The 21,046-nt window shown below is 37.8% G+C and overlaps 2 protein-coding genes across 3 annotated transcripts; one reads left to right on the top strand and one right to left on the bottom strand.

Moving 5' to 3' along the window:
- Nucleotides 1–813: 813 nt before the first annotated feature.
- Nucleotides 814–6,601, bottom strand: LOC131773240 (heat shock 70 kDa protein 12A-like). The gene is made up of 6 exons (XM_059089223.2): nucleotides 6,506–6,601; nucleotides 5,270–5,586; nucleotides 4,469–4,693; nucleotides 4,014–4,191; nucleotides 2,846–3,395; nucleotides 814–2,548 (listed from the first exon to the last, which is right to left on the bottom strand). Exons 1-6 carry the CDS (start codon nucleotides 6,510–6,512, stop codon nucleotides 2,020–2,022), a joined length of 1,806 nt encoding a protein of 601 aa, XP_058945206.1. The 5' UTR covers nucleotides 6,513–6,601; the 3' UTR covers nucleotides 814–2,019.
- A 1,091-nt stretch (nucleotides 6,602–7,692) lies between these two features.
- LOC131773242 (uncharacterized) lies at nucleotides 7,693–21,035 on the top strand. 2 transcript variants are annotated; one of them, XM_066174294.1, is made up of 9 exons: nucleotides 7,693–7,979; nucleotides 8,902–9,069; nucleotides 10,742–10,834; nucleotides 12,284–12,394; nucleotides 14,256–14,318; nucleotides 15,327–15,543; nucleotides 16,658–16,777; nucleotides 18,168–18,308; nucleotides 20,024–21,035. In XM_066174294.1, the coding sequence occupies exons 4-9, from the start codon at nucleotides 12,369–12,371 to the stop codon at nucleotides 20,408–20,410; spliced, it is 954 nt and encodes a 317-aa protein (XP_066030391.1). In that variant the 5' UTR covers nucleotides 7,693–7,979; nucleotides 8,902–9,069; nucleotides 10,742–10,834; nucleotides 12,284–12,368; the 3' UTR covers nucleotides 20,411–21,035. The 2 variants fall into 2 exon arrangements, with proteins under 2 accessions (XP_066030391.1, XP_066030390.1); XM_066174293.1 differs by lacking the exon at nucleotides 8,902–9,069.
- The last annotated feature ends 11 nt before the right edge of the window (nucleotides 21,036–21,046 follow it).

Here is a 21,046-nt window from a genome sequence, read left to right as displayed (position 1 = left end):
AACAGCAGAAAAAACATAACATATACGCTATCACGTGCTCACTGGAGGCCCCACGGCATGTTAATTGAATGAAACTAATATAGCAACTATAAATCGCGCATATAACAAAAGTGGTCTACGAAAAACAGAACTTAGGCCTGGGAGGACCAACGAGTAACCACAGGACAAAAACAACCCACCGCAATTGTCTTTGTCATAGCAATCCTCAGCGTTTTCGCTGGCCCAACGACCGTGTCACTTAGAAAGCCGAACTCCAGCATTAGCTGCAAAGCTGTCTCTTTTAGCTCTAAGGCTATGGATAATAATTTTAGAAGCGTTTGTGAGTTCTCTGAAAGCATTATTTATAATTCTTCTGGCTCTTGAGTAACTAATCCCCCTCTCCGTACTTCCTGTTAGGAGCGAGTAGTAGCAAGGGCTCTAAACAATGGTAAATCTTCATAGAGGTCAGTTTTGAAACTGATATGTAGTCCTCCAAAGCCTTGACAAGACAAGCCTTGCGATAATGATGCACGTCCCAACTCGGAATTAGTCCGTCCCGGAAGATTCTAAGAAAATAGAAACGTACGAGAGGAAAAATTCATATCGCAGGCCTTAATATGACTTAAGTCACTAAAACAGAGAAACCTACGTAACCAATTAGGCTGAGAGCGACTGATCTGAGATCAGAAAGGGCCGGAAACTTATCTATTATCTTTGATTCCTCGAGCGCTTGTAAGGCTCTCAGGGGTCACGGGATCTTTTTTGACCTTTGGCTTACACAAAATTATCTGGGATGCATTAACCATTAAAGAAACATGAGGGTGTGTAGACATTTTTGATAGAACACCCATCTGTAGCGCGCAATCAGTGCCGCAGATGTTTAGAATTAGAGTCGAATTTTAGGTTCATTGAAACTGCGACCTAAAAGGGATTGACAGGAAAATGGCAAACATAATTTGACCAAGCTCATCGTTTCCATCGTTTGAACCCAGCAAGGTAGGTGCGCACGGCCAAAAGTGCTCTTTACCACAGAGGCTGTGGGTTGCAGATGCTCGGAGACCGAGGAGAAGAATTGTATCCCCATTTCAGACAGGAATATATCTCAAAATAAATCATACCAACAGACAAAGGACAAACAAGAGAAACAAATATATAAAAAAAACTAAATATATATATACATACATACATACATACATACATACATACATACATACATACATACATACAAAAAAAAAAAACTAGTAATTGGTAAATAAATACAAAAATAAAGGAAGGCCTCCATGGTCTCTCTGTATCATGTTCCTAAGGGCCAAAAGCACGAAATTAGGATTCTAGTTCTGTATCGAGGAACTGAAGGTGAATGGAAATTATTCCTATGTCATAAAATTGTGCGAGTATCAAAGTATATCAAGACTGCAGATCTTTGATCCAAATATACATGTCGCATGTAGTGACAGTGATAATTTATTTAATGCTCGCGAGAAATAGGAGCACAAAGGGTGCCAAGAGGAAGTAAAAATTGCTTTCCTATTGGATTTTTTTGGAAAAAACGGCTTTCAAAAAGGATTTTCCGTTCTGACTGTTGAGGTATCTTGTAGTTGACAAGTAAAGTACTCGGCAAAAGAAATGCAACATACAATTATTTAATATTACACTTCGTTAAAAGAAAGCGTCAAAACTGGACTTTCCATGAATTCAAGAATTTGTTATTAGTGGATATCTTGACACTTTCCTGGTCCTAGGGCCGGTCCTAGGTCTTAGGTCGTAGGTCCGGTCCGGTCTGAGTCTAGTATTTCAGTTATATAACGAAGTTCAAAGATGTTTCATAACGTCAGGTTTAGCTTCGATATGCTGGAGTTGTTCATGATGGACTCCATACACACGGAGACTAAAATAGAGGTTTACAAAAACTTTAGGGATAAATCAGTTCTACGCGATACAATGATAACATACGAAAATATTGTCCCTAAAACGCAGACAGGTTTATCGCATACATTCACTCGTGGACTTCATATCTTCTCAGGTGATTTTCGGTGATTTTTAATCCTTATTGCACAGGAAGTCAAGATACACCGTGGCAGTGTTCCCACTGCTCTTGTCTATTGCAGTGGCTTTAATCTCAGTTCCGCCAAACTCTATCGCCAGGTCAATCATTCGGCTGGTTCCTTTTGTAACGTCAGGTGATTTGACGACAACCTCCCCTATGGACTTGCTAACTGAAGCGTCTGTTGAGTATTTGGCGTCAGGATTGGTGGAGGTGAAAAAACTGAACCTAACTGCTGTTTGACTTCCTTCCAATGGGCTGTAATCAGCGAAGACTTTCTTTTCACCTGTCCTCACAATGTCATTCTCTTTAACAAGAACCACAAAGCAATCTTTGCAGTAGGCTACACCGTCAACAAAGCGCTGCTTGTCAATTGGGTGAAGACTGGGGTTAAACCGGCGGTACGTATCGAAGCCGTAAGTCGTAGACATTATTCTAGAGTCGACAATGTCAGGTGTTTGGCCAAACATAACTGCACCTTGAACAACTGCAATGCTAGCATTGCTTGGAACTAAAATTCTGCATCTGTGATTAGAGAAAAAATATCAAAGATGACAGTCATTTTACATGTGATGTTTACATGGGAGGTCAATTGTTCTTTAGGCATGCTTCTTATCCCTTTTGATTGCAAAACTGCCCTTTTGATTTGATGAATCTTAGAATAACTTGCCACTGCATACTTTGACTACGACCCTTCGTGCCGAAAATCTTCGGACGTCGAAACACATCTCAGTGCGTTTGGTTCAGATAATGCGACCTAACTTAGGATTCTTCTGACCCAAACTTCAACCCATTCACACGTTTACGTTAAATTTACCTTACCTCCGCTGAAAGTTTTTCTTTATTGCATCCTGAAGTATCGCTGACTCGGCGAAACCTCCAACAAGAAAGAAAAATTGCAGCCCACGGAGCTCACGATGCTTAAGAAGATTGTTCAGGTGCTTCACTATTCCTTTCAGAACCGGTTCAAACAATTTTTTCATGGTCGCTGGTCCTATACAGAAGTATTCATTTCTGACGAATTGGACATCATCAGTTGTACAAGAACTTGCAAATCGTCTCGCCAGATCAGGCCCACCTTGCTCTGAAACCAGTGCAGTAAAGGTACGAGGAAGGCGAATTCTGGTTGTTTCACCCTCGTAAGCTCGGCGCCCTCGCTTCTTCATCTCAAATTCATTCATCATCTCCAGCCATTCTGCTGGGTGGTTTTCACGGAAGCTTTTCACCTGATAAGTTCCAAAAAACCTCTCAAGTAGGGACATGAACTCCTCGTCAACTTTGGTTCCACCATAAGGTCCTCCTGTCACCTGATAGATTTCTTTAATGTTTCCATTCATTAAGATTTCATGAGCTGTGACGTCAAGAGTCCCGCCTTTATCAAGGAGTAACAGATGTAACACCAATTAATTTACAGCTTCAGCCCCTGCATTCATATTGCACGAGTCAAACATAAAACGCATTACGAGTTCGATCGATCACATTTAGTATATTTGTGCTGATAAAGCTTGAAGCTAATGAAGCCCATTAAAGCTAAAACAACTGTCCATGGCTGCTTGCTTGTTTCTATTTTTGATAGTTAAAACCTTGTATAATTAACATTGTCGCTTACCTGCGAATTCAACAGCCTTCTAGATTATTGACTATAAAATGATCCGTTCCTAGCCGACGAATTTTTCAAATTTTTTGAAATTTCAGCGTCGTTTTTATTTGACTCCGTTTGAGAAAGGTTATCATCACAAGCTATTAGCCTATTTGCTTTGGTCAGTATCAAACGAGTTACGACGATGTCCCACCACTCCACTTAGTTCAATTACCATTACAAATTTGCCTCATATTAAAAAAAAACCTTGCGTCTTCACAAACACATGGAAGCTTTTAAATGATTTAGAGGAGACATTACTATTTCCAAATTAAAAAATAAGAAAAGGTTTTGATACTTTGTAGCGTGACATGGTCAAAACGGTCCATTTTTCTAAAAGTTCAGTCTTACCTCCGATATCAATAACAAGGTATTTTGACCCAGGTCGAGCAAAGACGTCAGACACAGTGGCATCTCCTTTCTCATTGGCGAATTCTCTCATCTTCATTTCTCTGCAGTGTATAGAGGCTGCTTCTGGTTCCAAGGCAATAAGCAGCTGTTCAGGGTTCTTATTTGATACCATCTCCGCCTTCCAAAGTAGAAGCAAAAAAAGTCAGTTATTGAAGACAAAAACGTTTCGTTTAAACAACATTGATTAATCTCAAACTTAAATTTCTCGCTTTTTGCGAGGAAAAAACAAAACTTTCACATTTGTGATAACACATTCATGTTTAGTAACTGACAACATCAGAGTGACCTGTATTCTAGCTCCTCCTGTATTTCCTTTCCTTATTTCATTTTCACCTCTTAACTCATCGTAAGGGCGTGGGGGGGGGGACAAACAAATTTAACTTCTCTACAATTACCTTACATGCAGCTTCTCTCATGAATTGCTTGGCAGCGGGTCTCCAAATGGCAGGCACTGTTATGACCCACCGAATGTCCTTTTCATTATACTTTTCGTCTCCAGTTCTCTCGCGAATGATTTCGATAGCTCGATCTTTGAGATACCTCAATGAGTGGGCAAAAACAACCAAAGCATCAATTTTTTTTCCATTTCGAGCTGTCAGCTTTGTATTTCTGTCTAATGTCTGTAATAGGAGAAGACAAATTTACAAAGATTATGTCTAATACTTTTGATGCGAATTAACTTCAGCGGAGAACTTATACAAAACCCAAAACGATGCGTACTATCTAGTTTAGTTTTGAGGACCCTGAGAGACCCTTTTAGTTTTTCATGCAATTATCATTTAATATGAATTAAAAAATCTCGTGATCTGTTTTTTCTTATCAAACTTAGATGTAGATGTTATGTAAAGATTACAGATCTGATGAAATCAAGAGCACTGTTAACTTGGTTTGTTATGACCATTTTGCAATGAAGTGCTATTGTTTTCAGTTATTGCTTTCAATTTTTTCTCTCGGCTCCTCTTCAGCAACCGCATACTCCCATGCTTGTTCTTTTTACGGTGTTTGTCGAGACAATCAGCAGTAATTTAACCTTTTACTTCCTCCTATGACTATTCGTTATGAATTAGTTTTATAGGTGTTTCGAGTTGATTTCAAGATTAGAGTTAGTGATAGACAGTCCGTCTATGGAAGTTTCGCTTCAGGCGTGGCAAAAAAAAAAAAAGGAAGAAAAAAAAAGACGAATGAATGAACTGTACCTCTGACTTGTGTAGTGCCATTTTGAAATGTTTGAAGTAAAGATAATCTCGATCTTCACCATTAAAGAAGTTGGCGTACTTTTCTTCCGCTTCGTATCCGAATGAATCAAAGCTACCATCAGGGTGAAGAAGCAGAGAGGTAGGTGTTTTAAGGGTAGCAGTTCCCTGGTCATGTCCCCAGGCTCTGTTCATATGAATGCCTCCTTCTCCCTTCTTGTGGTTGAAAGCAAAAGCAAAACCACTGTATGTGGTCCCAAAATCAATAGCAACCACGGCTATGTATGATGAACTTGTAGCGAACAACAAACCTTCAGACGCTGAAGAGCAAGGATGAGCTTAAGAAAAGCGAATATAATATACACTGGAAAACACGAACGGCATGCATGACCCTAATTGATAAGTGGCTTTATTTAGGTTGAAAGGTAGGCTGAGAGTAAAACAGCTGGATCTCGCCTCTATGCAGAGAAAATGACGGGTGTGGGTGCTTAGATAATTCGAAAAAATGATACAAGAACATCTACGAGAGAAATTAATGTCAATAATTATATCATGCCGAAGAATAGAGACATGCGTTTTCTTTCTTGAGGCCAAAAAACTGCGTATTATAGTATTCATTTTGAGAAAATCTGTTGATTAACAGAGAAGATTTCCAGGCTTCCCCCCTAATCTGGTAATAATGCTCTCCAAACTGAGCAAACTCCTTCCTCTTGTAATTCTTTGTTTAGTTCATTTACTCATACGTTTGGCGTCGGAGAGGAGGATCATGGTTTCGCGCTTGTTTGATGATAACAAAATCCCTCTTGACGAATTTTACTTGCTTCTTAGTCCGTGTATCAGTTCTTTTACATAGTATCCAATGGCATATTTTCTTCAAGTTCGAAGGTGAACAGGCCAGTTTGTATGATCTTTCATCAACAGTCGATGCGTTCGATTGCAGAAACCGAAAGTAATTAACTTCCGGGCTAATATGTTTATCCTATCCTCATTTCAAACTCCTGTATCTTTTACGTCTTTTTCGATGATTCTTGTAAGCAATAATTAATACATATTTGTAACGAAGTAGGAACAACTTACAATAATCGAATGCTTTGAAGAGTTGGACCCAGTTGTAATTCTAAGAAGTGTTCACTTGTTAACCTGTAGTAACGCTTTCTGTTGCATGATTTATAAAATTTGTTTCGCTCGAATAGTAAATGTCTGTACTTTTATAACTTAAATAAGGATTTTGATACGTACCACTCATGCCACTTTCAAGCTAATAGTTCCTTAAATGATGAAGAATCTTTATGTTGGATAGTACGCGTCGTTCACCCTAAAGAAAATGCTTATGTGCTTTACCATAAATTTTTCATTTCCCCTTTTTCCTAGAATTCCTTTTGTCGGAAATTTTAAACTGTTTCCGGTTCCGGTCGCACTGTTCCGGAAGTAATCATGTACAGAATTTTTCTGTCTGCTTGTTCATTATCTACTTGCACAAAAAGACAGTGCAAGAAAAGTCTCTTTAATCAATAAGTAGTGAGAGCCATTATGTTGTAATTCAAGATTTCGCAAAGAAGTGGCTCGTTACTGACACACAATCGTACGTTTTTGATTCTGAAGGCTTAGAATTTTTGTGTTCATGAAAAACATGAATTTTTTAAGTAAAGATAGCTCGGTTGCTTGATCATTGCGTGCCTTATCGTCAAACCAAATGGGAAAAATTTAAACCATTTACAAATGCAAGTCTTTAGTAATACATCTGCTCCAGATATAGGCCCTAATACAATAGGTGTGGTGTATTCGACCGCAAGGGTCAAGAAAGAAAGGAGTCTTCTGTAGTCGGATTTTATATGTATGTTGATTAAATATCGTTGCGATGATATCAGAAGTTTCAGTATTTATTTGAGCATAAACACCAAATCTGGTGACGAGGATCAAGCATAAAACCCAGAGAGCGTGTTCTAAAAGGATCTGAAGGGATTTTAGAAGCGATTTCCAAAGAGATTTCCGAAGTAATTTTTCCTGCGCAATCAAAACATTATGGCGATCTCTCTACAAAACTTCACACAGTTTGAAGTTCACCTCGATGGGATGCAGACCCGAGATGAGAGAAATGGCCAGGACGATTCGAGAGACTAACCATTGGAATAAAGATTGATGAAGGCAAGAAGAAAAGAGCCCTTTTGTTCTTGGGAAATAATCTGATATCAGGGCAACACTATACTTAAAGCTGTTTTCGCAAACTAATATATAAATTCATCGAAATAAACGAATAAACTGGAGAATATAGAATAATAAAGCACAACTAAAACCTAGCTCCCAAAACCCTTTATTTTTTGCGACAATCACCTCTTCCTTCTACCAAACTTACCTGGTATTACTCAGAAGCGCTTCGGCATAAAATTATGATATCACATGATGTCACATGACTTATTTCCGGTCTTTCCTAGAAATGCGAATTGAAACAAAATAAGCAGTGCAAATCGACAGCAGTTTTTCATTGTTTTTTTCTTGAGGCGAAATAAGCTGGTAAGATTAGTAGTGAAAACAGAAATGGCACACTATCAGCCTGCTTAGTTTGGAGATCAAGCAACAAAGGAGGACTCTCAGGCAAATTTGTAAGGCAGGTAATCGCTGTGCTTAGAGACAATCGAGAGGCCCAATGCCTGATCGAAATGCAGCATACTCTTGAGGCAAAGTACGTCAAAACAGAAACACCGGAGACAGCCAGGTAGAAAACGTGAATGTTCTTAACTTAAATTTTCATTTCATCAAAAGTTTGCTGATCAATGTCGAGGGTCTGACTGATGCATCGATAAAGTTCATGCTGCTAGATGTTAGTCAGATACAAACAGATGCTCCCATTGCTACCTTTGAATTTGACATGTTCCGTTTAATCTACGAATACTTTTACCCCTAAAACGCTCTTAATTTGTTTCACATGAAGTTATTAATCTTACAACCGTTTTGTGTAACGTTTTACAGACTCGTTAATTCTACTATTTTACATTTGCAAGTCAACGACTCGTGGTGGATGCAAATTATGGGGGAGGGGTGGGAAGGATTTAAGCTTCCTTCTACTACGAATTAAATGCTGGCGTCGCTTTAAGTTGTCAGGAGAACATATTCTTGAAACAAAGGCGGGAAAGTAGCCTTTTCCCCTACAGAATTAGTGCTATCAGAGGTAACAATGATCAGTTGCAAGTGTTTTTGATGGTACTTACAGCTTACATGTTACGTCAAATAAAGGCAGTTATTGCGGCCACTTACTGTATGTTTTCCCACTCTCTCATTTTATTTTACAGCTTACATGATAGAGTTTTATTTTTAATATACCCGAAAGTTGCTTTTGAGCGTTTGGGTTATGCCCTTATGACAAAATTAGCGGGTGCGTTTCGCAAATAAATCACACATCGCCGGTGTTATTCAGATCCATAATTCCTTACTGGAAACTGTAAAATATTTTTACCTCAGTTCATGTTAGATTTTTAGAGGTTTTATTCATTCATTTACAAATTTTTTGTACAGCTTTACAGGACTATTACATTTATAAAGATTGTATTCGGTTATCATTTGTATTATGTCGGTTTGCGGTAATACGCAAGACAGTTATTTCTTGTAACAAACATTTAACCTTCAAAATATTGTTTTAGAAACGAACGGAAGAACAAAAAATGGTAGGCCAGGTTGTTGGGGACCCTTTGGTTGGAATTTATCAAATTAAAAGGCCATTACTAAAGCAGACAAAGCATCAAAAGAATTCGCAGTAAAATGTAGAAATTTGGCACAAGGCAACTGGGATGAGACCGAGTTTTACCGAGGTAAATTACTTCAGGGTAATTTTGTTTAATGGGGCGTTGGGTGCGCCAGGAGAACCAAAGGTTTTCCCAGCTACCCTTAAGCAACAGAGTGGGAAACTTGAAATCTTATGCAAAAGAACCAATCAGCGCTTGTTGGTGGGTACGTAAATGACAGATGTTGGTTTACATGTCATGTTGTAAACCTCTTTTTAACTCATGTGATTTTAGGTAACGTGATCTTTTTCACGTCGCCGTATTATGGCGCGATTTAAAACTCTCATTTGATTAGAATTAGTTATTGCATCCTTAATCTTTGGGATACTCTACGATTTTCTTTCATTATCTGAAGTTTTTGTGATGTTTTCCCAATCCAAATACACAGTTTTGTCCTAGAAATAGGCTACATTCCGAACAAGGCACTACGATACCGCTACAAACTTGATATGCACCTTCACTGGCATAATTAGAATACAGACTTCAATCCCTTAAAATCTCTAAGTCTCGAACGACGACATAGCTCATTATGAAAAGCGATTCACTGCAAACAACTCGGAAAATGACTAAATCAAATTCCAAGAGGAGCGAAAAATCTTAAAAGTTTTTCTAAGCTTGATCTGCCCAAAAATTTCCAACAAATTCGAATAACTCTCCTTGTAATTAACTTTACATCGATCTCCGAAAACACATCACAAAATAGTGTTTATCCGGGTTACGAGACTTCAAGTTAATGTTTATGTAATGATAACAAATTGTCAACCATTTTCCTCTTATAGTTTTTATTACACACAATAGATACCTGGACTCATGGAGGTTTGTACTCCACGATAAACATCAATCTTGATGTGTCTGATGACATCATATTTTACCTTTGTTCTCTACCTTTGCAATAAACTTGGTACAATTTAGTCCGTTCGCCTAGTGACTCCAAGTCGACTTCGTGCAACCTAGAGTGACACGATGTGTCGTGTTGTGACAAAGTGCTGACTACTCGCGCAAGTGTCTCGTGACAATATATTTTTCTCGGTTCGCAAAATTTTTAGGATTTTGGAGAGATTCTTGGATTGTTAACTATTTCTGATTTTCATTATTTGTAGATCTGTGAATTGAATCAAGATTTAAAGTTGTTTTCTCGATTTCAAAAACTTTTTCAAAGCGTTTTGTCTAAAAGATATCGATTCTAAATATTTTTTCAGATTTGCAAAATAATTTTGGATTTTCCCTTTTCGGCTTCCGTATAATTCTCCACAATGTCGCACTCTTTTTTCTGATTAGTGTTTTACCATCTTAGATCACGCTTTCACAACTTTTCAACTTAAAATCAAAGAAGCTATCCACATTCAATGGGAGAAACCTACACTTAATCACCAACTTTACCATAGTAATTTAAAACTTTCCTTGTAAATGCATACATTATTCTACTATTATAGCAACACTTTAAATTCAACTTTGTACTTTGTATTACTCAGAACTGAGGATGACAGAAGAACTTTCGAGACATGTTTTTGAACATTACACTAATTACATTTAAAAATCCATGCGTGGTTCATTTTTCTTTTCCCTTTTTCATTCTGTCCAACTTTCTTGTGTTCCGTTTAACATGAATGGAGAAAATAGAAGTCCAAAATGAATTTTGTTTTTTTACCCATAGTTTTTCATGGAGGAAAGCATTTATTGTTCTCATCCCTTTTTACAGAATCAAAACATCGGAGATAACCATCGAAGATCAACAGGGGCAGATCAGGGCCTCGGGGAACACTGGAAGTTCCAAAACATCGAGCCTCATCGGGTAACCTCTCGTATTACAATACATACGTAGTGTCAAAACACTGAATACCTTTTTTTTAGTTTGTTTCCTTTAGCGATAGACCGCGGTTGATGTCTTCTAGATTAATTCTAACTCAAAGAAACTTTGGTCGTTAAGTAAGGACTGTTAGTGTGCAGATACAGCAAGGCAACAAAAAATATTTATGTTAACTCCTCTCTTTGTTCCCCTTAAACTCAGCTGGACAGTATTGTTTTTGAGGCGGAGATGTCTAAGGTTTTATTTATCACAGAGTACTCTGTTCATTTAAATGTTGCATCATGAAATAAATGATTTAAATGTGACATAACTACATCTAGTGATGTATACCATCTTCGAATTTTTACAATAACTCTAGCGCCAAACATTTTGTAACAGGCTAAAAGGCGTTATGCAATCTTCTTTAATCTGGTTTATTTATGCTCATTTTACCACATCGGCAATTTTTTCAATTCTCCAGACATAGGATGTTCAAAACCCTGTTCGTGGCTTTTCTTTATATTTTTTCACTGAATGTAATTTACTCTAATGATCATCAAAATAGAATAAAAATGTTCTTTTAATGATCAAAAAGGGTCGAATACAATGAAAAATAATAACTTTAAAGTTGCTCTAAAAGCGAAATTTCGTTTAAACTGATTCTTCTTAGAACACGTAACCTTAGAAGATATATTGTACAGCAGGTTAAGTGGCGGATATTAAACCGAAAAGCAATGCTCAGTGGGAAATGAATGCTGAAACTTAACCTGTTGAGGTCAATCCTCAGCAAGTCAGCATAAATCTATTAGTCCGTTCCAATTTTTTATTTTTCCTCTTTTGCTGTGTATAAACTCCCAGCAAGCACTTCGCGAAAAAACAAAAAGAAAAGAAAACAAAAAAAAAACATGAACCTTTCCTGCCTATTTCCTGTGCTACAATTTCTCATCAAATGGTGAGTTTTTCGTTCTTTTTTAAAGGTTGTGTACTCACAATCTACTCGTGCTCCTGTTTTAATATAAAAATGTTGGCAGCGTGGGATGTTTACTTCTCATTTTTCTCTGACACGACTTTATAAAAAAAAAATTCCCTTCTTATGTAACAATAGCTAAAAGCTCTTTGAATTAAGTTTCAAACGAACGCTCTCATCATAGCAGACGTACGTTCCCTTTTTTCAAGACACTCAACACGATTTCTATCTGTGAACTTCCTTACATCTATCTGCTACATGAAATTTACTATTTTATAACTCCAGGGCCTGATATGACTAAATGTGTTCTACAGCTTGATTATTATAGATTACTTCCTCGTCTATCGATATGACCGTGAGATTGATGAGTGCAAAAGAAGGGAAAGGTTTCTTGCCTCTTGATTGATTCTTCGGCCCGACAGAAAAAAGAGGGAAAATTTTCATCTCAGGTTCCTTTTCTTATTAAATTGCAATTTATTGTTGTATAGGTGGTTATATGATAGGTTTATCGCCTGGTGGCTTCCCATCCCCAGTGGAAACGAAGATCTCCTCGTAAAGATCGCGGAAAAGGAAATGAAACTTGAACAGCAAGCAAAGAGGTATTATTTGAAAACCAGTTCTTGTATCTTCTCTCTTAAAAGGATAACAAAGAAATTATGCAAATAGATTAATATTAGACCATTTTTCCCCGGTATGCTCAACAAACCTTTCGCATTGAGGGATAATTATAGGTTATTACACGGTTGGTGAGCACGTACGATTTTTATTCACAGCGAGTGAGTTAAAATCGTACAAGCGAACCAATCGTGAAATAACTTATTTATTATATACATACCAAGATTCATAAGCGAACAGAACTCAAAGATAAACATATCTTTATTTTATTTCAAAGGAAAACAACGCGCGGTCAAGCCGCCGCATAGTTCGAGAGTTGAACTGAAATGGCTTCCTTGTAAAATACTTTACATTTAAATTATCAAGCAAAAATGCCGTCAAAAGGCAGAAATAGTTAGAATAAAATAAGACATCCTAAAAATATGACGAAATAACCCTACGGAAGCTCAAAACTTGAAATACAGAAGTGAAAACCCGAGACCTCATTTTTTGTTGCTTATCAGAACCCGCATGCCTGAATCGCCTCACCATTGAAAACAAGAAATTCATGGAACAGAGCAACATCGTGTTTGGTCTTTTTCTTGGCGTTTTCATTTTCCTGTCCGTCTATGAACTCTTCTACTGATGAATCTAAGCTCTGAAAATGGTTAGTTTGATTTGAAGCCATCTTTCTGAAGAAAAATGCGCTTAAGCTTAGAAGAGTGCTTTTTGTCAGTCAAGAGGAGTTGCGAACGAGCGACACGGTTTTGTTCACTAGTGAAAATAATGATATAGCCAATCAGAGCGTCGAAAGGTTTGTATGACCAATCAGCTGGCTTCTCTAGCGCGAAGAGACTATTTTCATCTAAATGCTTTTTGGCGCGTAAATCTCGGTATGTATATAATAACGTCGATTTATCGGTAAGAACCAAATTTGCAATAAGAACAGCTTAGACTTATATAAAAAAAGATAATTGGAACCTTTAAAGTCATCTTTGCGAAAATAAAATTTTTTGGCGTCAAAAGTAATGTGTGCCTAATTATAAAACAAATATCCAGGTGAATTTTCCGAAACATACCCCTAGGCACGAGGTCTTCAGCAGACTTCCCTACAGCTACAGGGACATCGGTCAAAAGAGCACGTGACAAAAATAAGCTATGAGAAAATTGAAAACAAACCCTCATTAACGTAGGTGTTCAAACCCTAACCACTCCTAATATTTGGAAGCACCACCCAAAATTAGGCCAGTCCCCGGGCTGCACCTGGATGCTCGCCCAGGCTGGCTTCAAGGCGAGGGGTACCTTCCTTCAAGTGTCTGTGAAACTACCCGTGAGTTTTGTTGGATATACAGCTAAAAGGCCAGTCCCTTAACTGCACCCGAGGGCGCAGTTTACCAGAGGAAACAGAGCTATAGCAGTTCAACAATGAAGTAAATGGAATATATATTTTTTTCAAATTGGGTTGTTTCCGTTGTTTGTTCAGTTCCTAAAGGTTGTAAATCTGACTCGTTAATAAGATGGTAATTATTTCGTTTGCTGATCCACCAGAATAGTTGAACTTGAGATGAACTTACAAGTAATAGAGATAGAAAATGGGGAGAGGGGAGAAAAGTGAGCTCACCGAATACTTTTCATCTTGTTTGTACTTAGAGTGACTATTAAACTGCTCTATAACGCTGTTTTGAACACTACTGCAGAATAACAATGATATATTAGTTTAGTTTTTTTTTTTGCCCCAAAATGATATCGTATAGGGTGTCGGTGATACTTTGTTTACATCGATCAAAGAAAAGCCTTTTAAATCTTCATGTTCATGTATCGTTAAACAGTATGCTTTATCAATGTTTTCTTTTTTAAAATGTGTAGGCTTAATCAGCTCGAAGAATTTTACAATAGTAAGGACAGAGAGATTGAGCGACTGAAAATGAGGTGCGTCTTATTTCATGACTTAAATGAGTTGTCCATCCATACGGCTCACAACAGACAAGCTTACGAATTTTCTTCCTTATTGATCGTCCTTCACCTCGTAAACTAGCCTTTGGGTGAAGGAAACAGGTTCCAGCACAGAAGTATGTAAAGGCTCTTATATACCCCATGAGAATATACGATTACCGGCAACAAGCTTACCTCCATTAATGCAAAAGATACTAAGGATTGGATCCCTCTGGTTTACTCAACAATGCTTTCGGAATATGGGTCATCTATTTCCCCCCCCCCCTTTAAATAGATTTAATCATACTAGTAAAATTCCAATAGTGATGAGTGTTCTTGATTACGCAACATAGTGTACTCTGTGAACGATACATGAGATAAACTGAAAAGAAAAACATTTGTCAAACCACAAGCTGCGGATTGACGAAGGTCCGAGAGCAAAGTTCAACGTTTTCCTCTACCTGCACAGAAAAGAAAAAGTCTAAAGATCGCTGCCTTGCGTTAAAAAATCCTCGTCCTTGAAGTAGTAATGTACAAAGACACACACACATACGATTGTACATGATCAGAAAGTGTGAAATGACTATAAACTGCTTGCTGCTGTTTCCAGAGTTTAACTCGTGACGTTTCGATTTTCGGCCTTCATTGGGTTGCACATACAAGTTAAATGCGAAAATCCCAAGATATCTCAAGTCGAGGATATTTACATTAAATGAGGTGTACTTTATATAATTAAATCAGGTTAGATGTATAGAACCTTTGTATGATGTACATATGCGTTTTGTTATTTTATCGAAACGGTGTTGCATGAAGCATCTACAATTCGCCTAGGATTAAATATACAAACGTGACTTCAACCTCTGAAAGTGACTAACTGCATTTAAAAAAAAATCCTCAGAAGCTATTTTCAAAAAATTTCCCTAATCATTTTTTCTGTCAACTTTTGTTTGACGATGACGATGTGTCTATCATCTTAGCACTGAATGGTCTCTAATTACCTTGCAGAGTTGCCGCTCTCAGTGAGAGAAGAGTAAAGCAAAATCAGTCAAAAGTGGAGGATACGCTTAGTAAGAACAGACAGTCAAAGGCGGAAGAGGATTTCGCTACTTTCTTCGACGAAACGAGAATGGATACACTCGAAAAAATGGAGAAATCGTACTCGTTTGAAAAGCAGATAGAGATCGACATCTATTGCCCCAGACTTCTTTGTCTTATTTTTGAGGTATATCTTGATATTAAGAATAAGCAAACACCCATGATACCTCGTTCACGGTATCAATAATTAGTTCCAAAGTCGTTTCAAAATTGGGAGATAACCTTTTGAATGAGACGGTGGGCATCGGCTTCCTATAAAAAAACATACTTTAGTTGTGCTTTTTTCGAGTCGACAATCTGAGTGGATGGCCACCATCAGAGTCAAGTGAAGAGTTGCTGTCAGTCGACTGTTATAGTTCCAGTCCTTGCATAATGTTCAGTCAGTTTAGCCTCGATAAGTCGGTCGTAATTGTTAGGACTGCAAAGTCATTCTTTTCGGTTCCGTGGCGGAGCAAATGTCTTGAATAAGTCAATTTATTGGTGCTGGTAGTTGTTGACTTCTGTCGAGGGTAGTCTGCTCCAAATTAGTGAACTAGCTTTACACAGTCAGTCGTTGAGAATAGTTAGAGCTGTAGGTTAAGCATTTGGCAGAGTCACAGTCAATAGCGGGGTTCGTTACTCGATGAATTTAAGCGTTGTGATTTTTATCTTTACCATTTCTCGTCGCTTGTTCGTGCTCAGTCTGTCTTGTATTGAAGTTTGTTATAAACCAACCCTGTCTTTTGTAACTTACGTAGTGTAATAACGGTCGTTTTGTGGGCGAGCTGGATATTGAACGGTTACAGCATGCGCGAGATGGTTTCAGACATGCCCTCCATGTACGGTCTAGTCATTGTGGTCGTAGGAGTTGTCGTTGCTAAGTGTTTCGCCGGATCCAATTGTTGCTCTTTTTCGGAAAAACACAGTCAAAGTTTTTGTTTTCTTTGGATAGGCTGTCTGTCGAGTTGCAAACCAGGCGCACTTTTTAGAGCCCTGGGTGCATGATAGTAACGACTTTGTGTGATGTCGGGTTGTAAGATGACTTGTCTGGTGTACGGTGATACGTGTTGGTTTTCTTCGACTTGTCTGTTTACTGTTTGTCTGTGCTCTGCTCGTTTAGGTGGTGGTGGAATGTGTAGATTTTGTCGTGGTTTACGGCGAGAAATGTATTACTAGGATTTCATCACGCTATAGTACAGTAATTGCCATTTTCACAAGTGTTTAATTTTTGTATTGTTTTGTTCTGTTTCTCTTTTTTTAAGGCTGCCTACGAAAAAATGGAAGAGGCGAGAAGAGCAATGTTTGAGTTGGGGAAAGAAGTAACGAGAGGTTTTATTCAATTAACCCCAGACGAGATCAAATTGATTACAGACTGTAAAAGGGTAAGACAAAAAATCAACCCCTATAGCAGTTTATCTCAGGCGAGGATAGATGAAAAGCGGTGATTAAGATTAATATAAACAAAACTGTTGTAAAGATTTGACACTTGTCTTTTTTCCTTACGATATTGGGTAAAGGACGCAGACATTGTATATAAACTATATCATCCACCCCCTCCCCCCCCCCTTACGTGCAGATCAATTGTAGATGTTTAGATAAAGCGTCGTGATGAACACGAAACTCTCTTGACGAAAGAAGGGGCGTCAAGCTTTATAGTAAGGAAATATGATTTGGATCGTTAAGTGAAAATAAATCGGTTCGTTCCTACTGTAATTTAAATGGAAGACTTGCCTTTCAAATGGAAACTCAGATTCCAGCTGCATCAACAAGGTATAGGCTTTTATTAAGGCTGGCAAGTTTTCTATAACGTGGTGAGTAATTTAGGAAATTAAATTTAAATTCATTCGGATCGCTAGATTAAAATTTCGGATTTTGTTACTTCTTCTTCAGCCGTATCTATCTAATAGAAACGGCTTTTTAGCACCTCCATAGATATATATGCTGAGGGTTTTAAAACCTGTTCCCATAATATCGTAAGCCTTTATCGGTCCATTAACGAACTAGCTTTCATGAATGAACAGACTTTTGAACTTCTGACCCTAAATTAGGCTGTACAATCTAATTTACACTTTCAGGGTTACAATATGATTAGCCTTGATAGAAATCGAGGTGGTGGTGGTGTTTGCACTTACATTCGAAGCTGCATGAATTATACAAGACGTTTGGATCTAGAAATCCAGTTTTTAGAAATGCTAGCGTTAAAAATACCAAAGACATTGCCGATGGGTTCGATAATTGTTTTACCTAAATTGGTCCAGGTGTTTCTACAGACCTTTCCAGGTCATCCATAAATTTATAAGAGGAATGGAACACGAGCCGTCCTCGTTTTAATGAACTGAAATTAAACCGTTTAGGGTCTTTATTTCTTTACTGTACTGTCAAACTGTCACCGAGATGTCAACAAAGCAACCGGCCTTGACCAAATTTACGGTAAAGTTCCTTATCTGGCTGCGCCATTAAGCTATTGACAACGAACTTACATATTGAACTTTCTGCTGTTTTTAAAGCACGTGACTAAAAAAATTGTAACTATCTATTAGAGATCTTCATATAAAAATATAAACTCGCAAATGCTCTGGAAGTTTGATCGAATTTTTGTTGTTCACGGTTTGTGGAAGAACAAACGTGGAAAATATTATAGTTTTTGATCACGGTTATCGTGGTTAAATTAGCTTTTCTATCTAATCTATTCATCTATCCATTATGGCTAATACATTCAAATATTCTTTTTGTAATACGTGTAGTATTCAAGTCTTTTGTCTTAACCAACAGACGGGCGTCTCTGAAACATCGATAACCTATCCAGTCTGCTTAGGGCGTCAAGAATCACAGTATCCAGTAGAAGCTGTTGATGCCCTAATGATGATCTTGAAAGAAACGGCGCCCAATTGCAACCTTGATTGTTTAGTGGAGGTATGTTGTCCTGCATACTCAGCCTCTCAGTACGTATCTTGATTGTAAACATCATTTGTTCATATAATTTTTGAAGGTTTCATGGTTACATTGTAAACCTTCGGGGTGGGATGAACTGTGTCGTGGATCTCGATTTGCATATTTCGTTTACATCACGCAATGAAACGTACAAAAGAAGTGAACTTGTCACATTTCCCAAAAAATTGAAGAATAAGAGTCTTCATGAAATGGTCAAAAAGAGATGTCACTTTGTAGCAAATCTAACAGAAGGCCCGAGCCATAGAAATCGACGGCAGGACAGTTTGATGAAGCAAAAAGGGTCTGACCTTACGAATTGCTTTCCTTGATGAATTTTTTGAACTTCGTTTAACCCATACGTTTTCCCGCGAATTTAAATAGCCTCTTTCTCACGGCACTCGACAAGGGAGTTCCATATTGCCTTTTATTGGTTGGCGGCATGACCGCATTGACACGCGCTTAAATGAGGTGCTAAAACTGGGAATTTCTTTGGGGGCCGAAAATCCGAGGTTTGTTTTTACGCTAGTTACCTAAACCTGAACGATTTAATAGGGTATGTATTTTTGTCGGTTTTTGATGAAACGTAGCCAGGATATTTGTCAGATATTAATGCACACAATTATGTGAGGCTTTAATGGAATTTGAGATATCTTTTTCCTGTGAATTCCCGGCGCGTGACAACGCAATTTTGTTTTGTCCAACTTTAAAATAGATTTTCTCGGGAACCAATCGGAATATCGAAAAGCTTATAATCTGCTGAGTGATACAATCCAGTTTGTTGGGATGTTCGTGGTAACGCAAAGGCTTTTTCCGGAGGGCACTCTTTTCTATTGACGGTGACCTTAATCTTTATTCAGATTTCTAACGAGTTGTGCTAATTGTTATGCTGCTGGTTGGTTTCGTATGAGAACATCAGTAACAATCGTATCTGATTTTTTTTTTTCTGATAACAACTTTTCAAAGGCGTCATGAAGAAATCGAGTTGTAGTTCATTTTTTTTTATCAAACGCACACGGGAAATAAATAAATTAAAGAAAAGGCTAAGTAACTCAGAGTTAATTACTAGATCGACTTCACAATGATTTGAAGATTACTTGATTTTTTTTTCGAACATGTTAGAGGCACTTTTCTTTTTTTTTATCATTATCTTCCGATTAAAAACAGTACTTAGGTACGAGACGAGCTCGCAGTCGCAATCTTATTTTCAATCCAAGCCAATATATCGTACTTTTCCTGCCTTTTCTCCTCTCCATTTTGTCTTGTGCATCATTCTCCATGGGAAAAGGAGAGGAAGGATGAATGTCGATGTCAGGTCTGAAGGAAAATTGTTCACGATATTAGTATCGGTAATAACATGATTTCGAGTGTAGTTTTGTGTAAATAATTTGCATGGAAAAAGCATCTTAGAAAGTCAAAACAGAGGATTTTTTGACAGCGCGCGCGCTATTTGTAATTTGAACTCGTGTTACAACTTTGCACTCGTGTGACATGAAAATTGCACTCGCTTAAAGCTAGTCAGAAGCGCGTAATTTTTATATATACATCATTATATATACATCATTAGAGCTTTTACTGATGTCAGCGTTGTCGGCTTTCTTAATTTTTGACCACACGTATCATTTCTTTCATGAGCGATTATTTTGCAGTTTGCGAACGCGTACGCCTAACTTTTCAAATAATCTTCAAAAATCTTTTAGGATGTCATTCGAGTTGTTGAGAAGAAGTGGAACAGGTGGCAGGAAGAGGAAAAATTGTTGAGAAACAGCCGACTTTCACACGCAGTGAGTCACCTTCATAAACCACTATTCCAGGAGTACATAAAAGCAAGTATCCGGCTGACTTGGAGAATGGTTACCCAGACACCACTACTTAGGTTAGAGTATCAATCCTTGTACCTACAACAATGCCATAAGAAGATGGGTTGTTATATGAGTCCTGAGGTACGTACGTTGGCGAAAGGAATCCCTGACCAACATCAGGAAGAGGAGATAGCATGTTATCTTTGGCCGGGACTGTTTGATGGGGAAGGAAGATGTATTCGAAAAGGAGAAGTCTTGTGTAAGATAAAAGCGAATACCGAGTAAGCATCTTTTGAATTTCTACGCCCAACAACTAAAGCAAAAGGTTATGTGTAGTTTGGAAATTGCTTTAATGTTCAAAATCCTGTGAAATACCTTTTATTTGTGCCACGCTCCAAATGTAAATGAGAGGCATGAATCAGGTCGATGCATGATCGAAATAAGTGGGTTTTCTGACATGAAACGACCTCTTATATTTAGTGTTACCTGTGACGTTGTTAGAGAAAGAAGGACCTCTGAAAAATATACGATAACAGATGGAATAGAATGCAGGCGATTAACAATGAGTATTCTGTATGTTTATGCAAGCACTATTTTATTTCGTCTATAAGTCAAAACATTAAAACGTCTTTACATCGACATTTTTCCTTATTGATGTTTAATGAGAGCATTTGCTTAGAAACTAAATTGCTTCTGTATTGAGTAGTTAAAGCTTGTTTTAGAGTTTGGGTGGTCAAACTAAAGAAATAGAGAAAACTGTTGTAAAGATTGTCCCTAGTTTAGCATCCATACTTAACATCCATCTTAAAGGCAAAAGCTTTCCTTGCAATTGTTCTTGAGCAAGTGTTTAAATATTGAGTAATTGCACGTCTATGGAATTTGTTTTTGGAAATAAATGCTTAGGTTATGATCATGGTCTGA

This window comes from Pocillopora verrucosa, chromosome 11, assembly GCF_036669915.1.
Source record: "Pocillopora verrucosa isolate sample1 chromosome 11, ASM3666991v2, whole genome shotgun sequence".
Classification (NCBI taxonomy): domain Eukaryota; kingdom Metazoa; phylum Cnidaria; class Anthozoa; order Scleractinia; family Pocilloporidae; genus Pocillopora; species Pocillopora verrucosa.
Note: the sequence above shows the minus strand (reverse complement) of the source record. Positions and strands in the feature narration are given on the sequence as shown.

Coding starts and splice junctions, on each gene's coding strand:
- LOC131773240 (XM_059089223.2), bottom strand. Junction 3,396..4,013: donor CCTTGTTATTGATATCGGAG/GTAAGACTGAAC, acceptor TCCTTGATAAAG/GCGGGACTCTTGACGTCACA. Junction 2,549..2,845: donor AAGAAAAACTTTCAGCGGAG/GTAAGGTAAATT, acceptor CTCTAATCACAG/ATGCAGAATTTTAGTTCCAA.
- LOC131773242 (XM_066174293.1), top strand. CDS start 7,924: ATGCAGCATACTCTTGAGGCAAAGTACGTCAAAACAGAAACACCGGAG. Junction 16,778..18,167: donor TGATTACAGACTGTAAAAGG/GTAAGACAAAAA, acceptor CTTAACCAACAG/ACGGGCGTCTCTGAAACATC. Junction 18,309..20,023: donor ACCTTGATTGTTTAGTGGAG/GTATGTTGTCCT, acceptor AAAATCTTTTAG/GATGTCATTCGAGTTGTTGA.